This window comes from Leptopilina heterotoma, unplaced genomic scaffold (assembly GCF_015476425.1).
Source record: "Leptopilina heterotoma isolate Lh14 unplaced genomic scaffold, ASM1547642v1 Lhet_218, whole genome shotgun sequence".
Taxonomy (NCBI): domain Eukaryota; kingdom Metazoa; phylum Arthropoda; class Insecta; order Hymenoptera; family Figitidae; genus Leptopilina; species Leptopilina heterotoma.
In genome coordinates, this window is record NW_025110935.1 from 1,092,671 (window position 1) to 1,105,356 (window position 12,686).

A 12,686-nucleotide genomic window follows, 5' to 3' on the forward strand; every position below is an offset into this window, starting at 1 on the left:
AATCTATAAAAATCACTTACAATTTGTGTATATTTTCAAAATAAGTAATTTAATTTTTTTTTTCTACTTTTTGACTTATTTTGTTAGGTTTTTAATTTTTTTACTAGATTTTTAATATTTTTTATTAGATTTTTAATTTTTTTAACAGATTTCAAATATTTTTTATTAAATTTTTAATTTTTTCGTTTACTTATTATTAATGAAATATAATTAAGAAATAAAAAGAGGCGAAAATACATTCTTAAATTAGAATATCATTTCTTCACAAGCACTCGCTTTTGTTTAACGATTCATTTATTATATCAACTTGAGAAGATGAAGAAAAAACTTCTTTCATCAATAAGCACTTGCGGTGGTCAAATCATTGCGAAAAAATAAAGAGAAATACGCGACTGTAAGGGTCAAATAAAACATTATTTACTTTGACGTTTGAATGCATTTTTTTAAAAAGAAAAAAAAACATCTAACAAGCATTGATTCATGTCAAACTGTACGAATATGTTGACAAATGGAAAATGTTTGTTGCTTGAAATGAAGTACTCGTATATATCTGATTTGTTTATTAGTTTGATTTCAAATGTCCTAAATAATAAATGATGTTTAAAAAAATTTGTGAAATCGTTTTTCAATTTTTTAATAAGAAAATAAAATTTAAAGTTTAAAGTTTAAAATAAAAATAAAATTTAAAGTTTAAAATAAAAATAAAATATGTCAAAAGAAGAAAGAAAATTTTACATTTCATTGCGAGCATGCAAATGAGTTGTAAAATATAGACTGTAAAATGAAGAAAAAAATTAAAATTAGACGAAATACTTTCAATATATTATTAAAGCTTACGAGCCCTTGCTCCAATTAAAATCAAAAGTATGTGACTATACTCAGGCTGGTCACTTAAATAACTACTTTGAGAAAAAATTCTATATCATAAGATAAAGTGCTATATAAACATTTTAATCATTGCTTGTATAAAATGTCCTTCGGACATTCATAATTTTCTTGCTAAGTGTATGTATACTTTCGAACAAAAGACAACAATGTTCTGATATAAAACAAAAAAAAAGAGAAATGTATGTTCTTGTTTCAAAAAATTATCACCTATTCAATGAATTTTTTCATTAAAATGGCACTAATAAATTAATTTTCAAGTGGAAAATAATAAAAAGTGGAAATTGTTATAGAAATACAGTTCTTTATCATTTTTGTAATTTATAATATATAGAGTTCTTGCTAAATTTATAAATTAATAAAAATGTTTGCCAATTAGAATAAGTGACTGACTTTTTGCTCTTGAATTAGTAAATTTTACCAATAAATTAGTAGAAATTACTATTGATTAGTAAAATTTTATACTATAATTGAAAAGCAAAATAACAGTCACTATTTCAAATTAGAAAACATTTTTAGTTTTTTACTAATTCAAATTTGGGGAGTAATTAAAAAAATTTCAAAAAATGTAATAAAATTCTTCAAAATAATCCAATTATTTTCAAAACTTAAAAAAAATCATTGCACAAATTCAATTATTTCCATGAATAGTAAAATTCTTCGCGGAAATTCAATTATTTTAAATACAATTTTAATGAAATTCCCCAAAAGAATTCAATTATTTTCATAAGATAATTAAATTCTTCGGAGGAATTCAATTGTTTCCAATACAATTTTAATAAAATTTTTAAATATTTCAATTATTTGCAAAAATTTTCTGAACATTTTTTATAAGAATTTAAATATTTTAAAAAATTGTATTAAAAATATTAGCAGAAATTAAATTGTTTTCAATATAATTTTAATACAATTTCTTAAGAGAATTTAATTTTTTTAAAAAAGTTTTAATAAATTCTTCGCAAAATTAAATTATTTTCTCTTAAATTTTTATAACATTTTTTTTAAATTCAATTATTATAAATAAAATTATAATTCAATTCTCAAAAGAATTCAATTATTTTCAAAGGTTTTTATAACATTCTTCATAAGAATTCAATTATTTTAAGAAATTTTAATAAATATCTTTGCACGAATTTCATTATTTTCGTAAATAGTAAAATTCTTCTCCAAAATTTAAATTTAAATACAATTTTAATAAACTTTCTGCAAAGAATTCAATTATTTTTAATAAATTTTAATAAAAATCTTTACTGAAATTCAATTATTTTTAAAGATTTTACTAAAATTCTTCGAAAGAATTCAATTATTTTTTTAAATTTTGATAAAATTCTCTATAAGAATTCAATTATTTTCAATGTAGGTAATTTTAATTCAATTCTCAAAAAAAAAAAATAAATTACTCTGATGCATAAGAAAATTCTTCTAAAGAATTCAATTATTTTCAGAAATTCTAATAAAAATCTTTGCACGAATTTCATTATTTTCATAAATAGCAAAAATTCTTCTCAAAAATTCAAATTTAAATACAATTTTGATAAACTTTCTCGAAAGAATTCAATAATTTTTAATAAATGTTAATAAAAGTGTTCACTAAAATTCAATTATTTTTTAAAATTTTTATAAAATTCTCTATGAGAATTTAATTATTTCCAATGAAATTTTAATTAAATTCTTGAAAGAAAATAAATTACTCTAATGCATAATAAAATTCTTCTTAGGAATTCAATTGTTTCCAATACAATTTTAATAAAATTTTTTAAAGAATTCAATTATTTTCAAAAGTTTTGATACAATTCTCCATTAGAATTCAATTATTTTCATAGATAATGAAATTCTTCGCAGAAATTCAATTAATTAAAAAAATTTTGATAAAATTGTTTATAAGAATTCAATTATTTGCATAGATAATAAAAGTTTTTGCAGGAATTCAATTATTTTCAAAAATTTTTTTAAAATTTCTTATAGCAAAATTTCAATTATTTTAAAAAATTTTTCTTAATTCAATGATTTTTAATATCTACCATTTTAATCAAATTTTCCAAAAGAATTTAATTTTTGAAAAAAAATTCTAATAAAATTGTACGCAAACATTTAATTATTTTCATAAATAAAAAAAATTTCCCAGAAATTTAATTATTTACAAATTTTTTATAAATCTCTTTGGAATAATTCAATTATTTTCATAAATAATAAATTGTTTCTCAAGAATTAAATTACTTTTAAGAATTTTAATAAAATTCTTCACAAGAATTCAATTATTTAAAAAAAATAAATAAATAAAATTATTCGCAAAATTTAATTATTTATTTTGTAATAAAAATTTTCAAGAGAATTCAGTTATTTAAAAAAAAATTAAATAAAATTCTTCGCAAAATTCAATTAATTTCATAAATAATAAAAATTTTTCTCTGAAATTCAATTATTTTTTTAAAAATTGATAAAATCTTTGTAAGAATTAAATTTTAAGTATTCAATTATTATATATATTTATTTTTGTATTTAAATAATTGAATTCTCATAGAATTTTATAGTTAAAATTTATTTAAAAATTAATTTCAGTTAAAATTTTAGATACCTAATAATTGAATATTAAAAGCATTTTAAAGTGAATTTTTAAAAATAATTTAATTTTGTAAAGGTTTCAAATTTTGAAAAAATTTTCAGGAAGAAATATAAAATAATGATTTTATCACTCGGTTATTTTTAATTATTATAAAACATTCTTATAAGTTTGTTAAATTAAAAAAAAACACTTAAATTACCCTTTTTTATGAGTGTGACGATGTGAAAAATTGATTTCTCAGTAAATTCGTAAAAGTCTCGTTGAGAAAATTTTTATCGCAAAAAAGAAAAAATTCTTCATTAATTGTACGTTTCTTCAAGGAAAATGAGTTTTTTTTCCTTTTTATTGAACAAATGAAATAAAAAAAACCCTATCCCTTGAGACGATTGAACTTTTTAATAAGTATATTCACTTTCTCGAAAATAAAAATCAAAAATTGCAGTTCATAAAACAATTTTCTTATTTACAAAATATGTGTTTTTGTCTCAATGAATATGTCGGTTAAGGAAATGGATAATTGCAACTTAATCGCGCAAATAAGGTCTCGGTACCAAAAATAATATGTAATTATTGTACAATAAGTGTACAATATTTGCACGCAACCCCATATAAGAGAATTTTACTTTCAATTATATATTTATAAATACATACCTGTACCTATTGCATTTTACTACTAATTATAATTCGTGATTATTTTTTTAATAGAAAAAGACATAATAATAATAACATTTATTCATTCATTTATTCTGTCCACACCTAAAATTAGTCATTTTTGTGATTTTTTTTCTGGTTTTGAGAGTTGAAATGAAATTTAATGATTTTCAAATAATTTTTTTCTATTTTTTTAATATTTTTTCTTCGCAAGAATTTAATTATTTTCAATATAGAATTTTAATAAAATTTTTATAGAATTAAAGTATTTTCAAAATTTTTGTTAAAATTCTTCATAAGAATTATTTATATTGAACAATTTTGATAAAATTCTTTAAAAAAATTCAATTATTTTTATAGACAATAAAAGTTTTTGCAGGAATTCAATTATTTAAAAAAATTTAAATAACATTCTTAGCAAAATCTCAATCATTTTCTAAATTTTTCCATTAATTCAATGATTTTTAATATCTACTAGTTTAATAATATTCATTAAAAGAAGTCAATTATTTTCCCAAATAATAAAATTTTTCACGAGAATTCAATTATTTTAAAAGAAAAATTCAATAAATTTCTTTACAAGAATTCAATTATTTCTCCAAATACTAAAATTTTTCTCGAGGATTCAATTATGAAAAAAAATTAAATAAAATTCTCCACAAGAATTCAATTATTTTCCTGAATTATTGAAATTTTTCAAAGAGAATTTAATTATTTAAAAAAAATTGAATAAAATTCTTCGCAAGAATTCAATAATTTTTATAATTAATAAAATTCTTGTCCAAGAATTCAATTTTTTAAAAACTTTTCATAAAACTCTTTGCAAGAATTCAATTATTTTCACACGCAATAAATTGTTTCATGTAAATTTATTTATTTATAAAAATTTGAATAAAATTCCTCGCAATAATTCAGTTATTTTCATAAATAATAAAATACTTCTTAAGAATTGAATTAATTTTAAAAATTTTAATAAATTTCTTCACAAGAATTCATTTATTTTCCCCAAATAATTGAACTAGAATTAAATTATGTAAAAAAAAATTGAATAAAATTCTTCATAAAAAATTCAATTATTTTCGGATGAATAATAAAATTTTCCATGAAAATTCAATTGTTTATAAAACTTTAAATAAAATCCTTTGCAAGAATTCAACTATACGAGAATAATTTTTGCAAAATTCAATTATTTTATAAATTTTAAGTTACAATTGTTGAAAAATACAATTATATTTAAAATTAATTCTTAATTGAGAACGATTAATGATTAATTAATATAATTCATTAATTCCTTAATATGATTAATATTTTGAACGAAAATTGAAAATTAGTATGTATGTCAAAAAAGAAGAAACAACCTTTACGTTTTTATTTTTGCTAAAAATGAAAAGAATATTAAGAATAATTTATTTGATTTACAACTAATTATAATTCGTGATTATCTTTAGAATAGAAAATATTAAGAGAAATAATAATAATAATAATAGTATTAATAATTGTAGTAATAATACTTCTAATGATAAAAATAATAATAGTACTAATAGTGATAAAAATAATAATAGTTCTAATGATAAAAATAATAATAGTTGTAATGATAAAAATAATAATAGTTGTAATGATAAAAATAATAATAGTACTAATGATAAAAATAATAAAAATAGAAATAATAATAATAATGATAATATTCAAGTTTTGCCAGGAGAAATAGTCGGCATACTATATATCAAACGCAAATCATCGTTGAAAGTCGGGTGCGCAACGATTTCACGGCAGATTATAAATCAACGACTTGCACATGACCGCAAGATCGAACCGCGGATACATTCTCATGCCCCTAAATGTCGTGATTTACAAGTCTAGTAGTAGCATTCAAAGTCGAGATTCGATTTATAAAATCTTGATTCTAGCAATATAATGTAGCACGCGAAAATTCGTTTTCTAAAATACTTTAGAAATTTCCCTAAATTTTAAATATTCACTCAATTTTTCAGAGAAAAAAAGTGAAAGTTTTCTATAACTTATTTATTTTTTTACGTTTAACGAAATGAGCGCCGCAAATTAAATTTTACAACAACGGACAAAACTACTATTCGATATTCTCTAATTGTAAGTCGAAAATTTCTAAAATACGATAGAAAAGTAATAAAAGAAGTTTTTATTATTATTATCCTAATTGATGAATTTATTATTATTATTATTTACTTGTTATTCATTATTTGTTACTTATTATTTGTCATTTATTATTCCCGTCATGTTTCTAAATATAAATTATTTATTATTTATTATTTTTATAATTATAATCTTAATTAGAATAAAAAAATAAAATTTATCCTCTCATTAATTAACTCGAAATTTTATTATGCGTAGAAAAATTGTCGGTATTTATATTTCACTATAAACAAACACACATCCTCTGTTTTTTCCCCCGCGCGCGCGCGCTCTTTTTTTTCATTTCAAATGAGACAAGTCCTTGTTTTAATTAATCGTATTTCAAAATTGGTTTTATATGATCCCAAATGTCATGATTTACAATTCTAGTAGCATTTTCTTCTGACATGAGATCAGGCTTATAAATACTCCACGTGACCCGAGACTGATCCTACGGAGAGAAATGTTTAGTCGAGCGTATTGAAGGCTTCGTTTTTTTATTACTCTCGCTACAATACTCAAAACGTAGGTATATCAAATGTGCATAAGAATTTATACAGTGTGTCAGTTACTTTCAATATTGAATTATAACCCAAATCAAGGCTATGGCGCAAGTGTGGTAATATGGGTAAAAATAAATGTGTATGTACGTAAAAAAACGAATGTAATTACGCACCGACTTTTATAATGTTTATATACCGTAAGAAGGGAATATAGAAGGGAATTGGGAAGAAAATAATAAATTTTTTTTTATATTCTTTCTTGTGAGGAAAAATTTTAAATTGTCATAAAAAATGGGGGAAATTTATGTGACATTTCCTCTGATTTTGTTGTTTCTATTTTCTAAATACTTGCGTCAATATATTTGCTTTGCATTATTCTCATAAATAATAATATTTTTTATGATCAATTTAATTATTTTCAATACAATATTGTAATAACATTTTTTTTGAAAGAATATATATAATTAAATTTTTTGATAAAATTCTTTGCAACAATTCGATGATTTTCAATAGGATTAATTTTAAAATTCAAAATATTTAAAAATAAAAATTATTAAAAAAGTTGGGAAACAAAATAGCAAACAGCAACTAACCCCCATTCAATTTAGAACAGTTTTTTTTAAATTATTTTTTTCTTTCATCATTTAGATTATTTAATTTAGATTATTTTCAACAAAGGAAAAATACAGAAAATGAGAAAATTATATTTTGTCGGATTTATAATTTAAATAGAGTGAAAATCCTCTTGGTATTATTATGTAGTGTAAAAAATGGAGAAATTGCGCATTAAAATGAAATTAATTTGCTAAAATGGAGATTAACCTTTTTCTTCTATTACAAAATGGAGCACGAGAGAGAGAGAGAGAGAGAAAGACTGTGTATTGAGTAATCAACTATAATTGAGCTTCAATAAGTTTATAAATTAAGAACCATTTAGTGGTGAGAAAGAGGTAATTTTTCAAATAGATTTAAATTATAGATTTCAAATATACACCCATCGGAGGAATGGTTTAATATTCTCAGAGGCAAATAAATATTTGTTTCAAATCAATTTCATTTCGTTTAAATAAATTCTGTTTGGTTCAAATAAATTATATTTGCTCTAAATAAATTTTAAAAATAATTTTTACTGAACATTTTGAAAGTAATAATTGAATTTTATAAAGGTTTTCTTTTAAGTTTTTAAAATAATCGTGTTTATTATTAATTGTAATTATTAATTTTCCTATTAAATTATATTATAAAAGTATTTATAGAATATTAAATTCTTTTAAACAATTTTACTAGAGTTTTTGTAAATAATTCTTTTTTTTTAATTTCATTGAAGTTCTTAAAAATAATGAAATTTTTTAAAACAATTTTAATTGAAAATTTTGAAAATAATTGAAATTTGCAAAGAATTTTATTCAAAACTTTTGAGAACAACAATTAAATTGTTTAGAAAAATGTTATTATACAATTTTTAAATATAATTGAACCTGTTAGAGAAATTTTATTGAAATTTAATTTCTCAGAAGAATTTTATTATTTACAAAAATAATTTAATTCTTGCCTAGAATGTTACAATTTATAAAAGTAATTGAATTGTTTCGAAGAATTTTATCAGAATTGTTAAAAATAATTGAATTTTTATTAAAACTCTTGAAAATAATTGAATTTCAATAATATTTTTAAAAGTAATATTGTATTCTTTCGAGAAATTTTATTAAAATTGTATTGAGAAAAAAATTGAATTTTTTGAAGGAATTATATTAAAAATTTTGAAAATAGTGATTTTTTAAAAAGAATTTCATCAAAATTGTCAAAAATAATTGAATTTATATTAAATTTCTTGAAAATAATCGAATTTAATTAATATTTTTAAAAATAATTGTATAATAGAATTCTTTCGAAGATTTTTTTTATTTAGAAAAACAATTGAATTCTCGTAAATAATTATGTTAAAATTTTTGATAATTGTAATTAAATTCTCTTTGAAGAATTTCTTTGTATTTTTTTTTAATAATACAGAGTTTCTTTAAAAATTGGTTAAATAACTCAATTTTATGAACAATTTCTTTCAAGTTTTTTTTTTTGAAATTAATAAACAAGAAGAATTAATTAGTAAATTAGTTAATAACTGATGTTTTTCTAAAGTTTGAATCTGTAATTATTCAAAAATGCATATTTGAAAATAAAAAATTTTGTAATTTGCATAATAATAATAAAAAATTGAATATCACACTGTAAATAAAAGGTTCTAAATTCGAGCTTTTTTCTAAAAATAGAACCAAATGACGATTTAGTACCAAAATTGGTACTGAATTAGTACCTTTCTTTTTACAGTGCACGTAATATATAATTTATTTACAATTAAAATTCTATATAGTCCATCACATAAAAAAAAGGAAAAATATTTTGAAATTTTCCCAGAATTTTTTAATGAAAAATATAATTTGTTGATAAATTTGACAAATTTGTTACAATGAATAATTGATTGAACTCACCGAACACTATGTAGAGAGCGATTCCTCCAATTCCAAGAAGAGCTAATATCACGATGAGTAAGAGGACAATGGATCTGGTGCAACCAGAGGGGCCGGTGAGGGGACGGGCGAAATGAAGAGTCCAGCCATGAGGATGTTTTCGAAGTCGAGCCGGATGAGGGGGTGGTTCGCCCCTTACGCTTCTACGCAAATTAACTCGATTTTCAGACGTTGGCGTGTGTGTCCGTACCGGGAGGGAATTCGCCCTCTGCAACACAAACAATCAAAAATACATTTATTTTCAATTCTATTATATAAACTGTAAATTTTACTTCTTCTTTTTACTCTTTTATTTTATTTTATTTCTTATTCTTTTTACTCTTTTATTTCTTCTTTTGAAAATAATGTACATTTTCAAGAATAATATTTTCTCTATAAATGTTCCCTAAAAAAGAAAAAGAAGTGAAAGTTGTACCCTTTTCAGTTTTGAGTTTCGAGAATTATTATTTTGGAAACTTGCCAAACAGACACTTTGCTAATTGTGTCACACGTACTACATCGAATATGGTAACATTTATGCAACACTTAACGATATTTTTAATTAATTTTTTATACACTGAACAAAAAATTTATTTGATTCAAATAATCGATTTTAATTGACTATTATATTAATTAAATATTTAATTGAATCAAAAAATATTTATTGGATTTAATAATAATATTTATTAAATGGTTCAATTCTTATTTTGCTTCAAATACTGAAATTATTGGTTAAAATATCATTTGACTCCAATAAATATTATTTGGTTCGAGTAAATATTTAATTGATAATAGTCAAATAATCGGTTATTTGAATGAAATAAATTATTTTTTAAGTGTAATTATAATTATAAATTATATTATAATTTTTTTCTGTTCCAATTTAGTTTATTGTTAGTTGTTTATTGTTTTATTAATTAGGATTAGGTTATTCTAAAGTTAGTGAGAAATTTTTACTTTCAGTAATTATTTCACTTCAAATCAGTAAAAATTCACTATTGATATCTCTCTGAAACTAAATTAGTAAAAACTAACTAATTGTTAGTAAAATGTTCTCTAACTTTTTGCTTCAGCAATTAGTTGAAAATAATAATAATGAATAATAATAATAGTTAATATTTCTAAATTTAAAATAATATTTCTAAAAATCGATATAAATAGGAAATAATTACTAGTAAATAAATAACTATGGAAATAGTCAAATTTCACTAATTGGATTAATTACAAAAATATTATTAATATAAAAGTTTTGTCAAATTTCATTAAAATAAATTTTTTATTTGAAAGAATTCAATTTTATTACTATTTAAAAATTGTTTTAAAATACGTGTTTTTGAAAAATTATATTTCGAAAAAAGGCAAAAAATAATTAGTTTTTATTGAAATTTTAAAAAAAAAGTTTTTATAACTATCAATAGGGTTGATAATAATTGTGAAAATAATTGAATTCACGCGAAGAATTTTATCAAAAATTAGTTTAAATAATTGATTTTTTTCAATTTATTGAAAATTGTATTTTAAATAATTGAATTCCAGTAAAAATTTTATAATTTTTGAAAATAATTGAATTCCCGCGAAGAATTTTATAAAAATTGTTTTATCTAATAGTTTTTTTTTTAATTTACTGAAAATTATATTTTAAATAATTGAATTTCAGTAAAAATTTTATTATTTATGAAAATAATTGAATTTTTGAAAAGAATTTTATTATCTATGAAAGTAATTGAATGTTTGTAAAGAATTTCGTACAATTTTTTTTTAAATAATTGAATTTTTTTGGAAAATTTTATTAAAAAGGTAGATATTAAAAATCATTGAATTAAGAAAAATTTTTGAAAATAATTTAAATTTTGCTAAGAATTTGAAATAATTGAATTCTAATGAAGAATTTTATTTAAAATTTCGAAAATAATTGAATTTTTTGAAAATTTTATTAAAATTATATTGAAAACAATTGAATTCCTTGAGAAGAATTTTATTATGCATTAGAGTAATTTATTTTCTTTGAAGAATTTAATTAAAATTGCATTAAAAATAATTGAATTCTTATAGAGAATTTTATCAAAATTTAAAAAAATAATTGAATTCTTTCGAAGAATTTTATTAAAATCTTTAAAAATAATTGAATTTCAGTGAACACTTTTATTAACATTTATTAAAATTTATTGTATTCTTTCGAGAAAGTTTATAATTTTATTATTTACGAAAATAATTGAATAATAGATATTTACAAATACTTTGTAAATAATTGAATTCCTGTACAATTTTTATTATTTATGAAAATAATTAAATATTTGCTTAGAATTTTTAAAGAATTTATTTTAAACAATTGAATTCTTTTGGAAAATTTGATTAAAATAGTAGGATATTGAAAATCATTTATTTGAGAAAAATTTTTGAAAATAATTGAAATTTTGCCAAGAAGTTTATTAACATTTTTGAAAATAATTGATTTTTGGAGAAAAATTTTACTATTTGTAAAGATTATTGAAATTTTGACAAGTATTTTAAAAATTTTTGAACATAATTAAAATTCCGTGATGACGAATTTTATTAAAATTATATTCAAATTTCAAAATAATTGAATTTATCAAAAATATTTTATTATTTTTGAAAATAATTGAATTCCAGCGATGAATTTTAATTGTTTATGAGGATAATTGAATTTTTAACACTTTTTTCGACGATTTTTAATTAAAATTTTATGGAAAGTAATTCAATTCTTATGTAGAATAATTTTATTAACGTATTTTGAAATAATTAAATTTCTGCGAAGAATTGTATTGAAATTTGTGAAAATAATTGAATTCTCCTGAAGAATTTTATAAAAATTACTTAAAATAATTGATTTTTTTCAATTTATTGAAAATTGTATTTTTACTAATTGAATTTCGGTAAAAATTTTATAATTCTTGAAAATAATTGAATTCCCGCGAAGAATTTTATAAAAATTATTTTAAATAATTAATTTTTTTTAAATTTACTAAAAATTGTATTTTAAATAATTGAATTCCAGTGAAAATTTTATAATTTATGAAAATAATTGAATTTTTGAAAAGAATTTTATTATCCATGAAAGTAATTGAATGTTTGCAAAGAATTTTATTAAAATTCTTTAAAATAATTGAATTCTTTTGGGAAATTTGATTAAAATAGAAGATATAGAAAATAATTGAATTTCTAAAAATTTTTGAATATAACTGAATCATTTCTAAGAATTTTATTATAATTTTTGAGAATAATTTTTTTATTTCAACTCTTTTAATGAATTTAAAGTTGTGCAAATTCTCCAAAGTAGTAAACAAAATATCTTTTAAAATAAAATAAAACTATTATAATAATAATAAATAAACTCTTAACTAATTAAAATTTAGACAGATTCAAGTAGCCAGAAATTAATTCCTAATTCGTATTCACAGAAAATGAGAAAAA

The 12,686-nt window shown here is 19.6% G+C and overlaps 1 protein-coding gene across 2 annotated transcripts in view; it reads right to left on the reverse strand.

Moving 5' to 3' along the window:
• Positions 1 to 12,686, reverse strand: part of LOC122501916 — a 173,386-nt gene that overhangs the window by 25,699 nt on the left and 135,001 nt on the right. For both annotated transcript variants that reach the window (XM_043611701.1, XM_043611702.1), the window contains exon 3: positions 9,237 to 9,483. In XM_043611701.1, the coding sequence (XP_043467636.1) occupies positions 9,237 to 9,483 (247 nt within the window). The remainder of the gene's footprint in view (positions 1 to 9,236; positions 9,484 to 12,686) is intronic.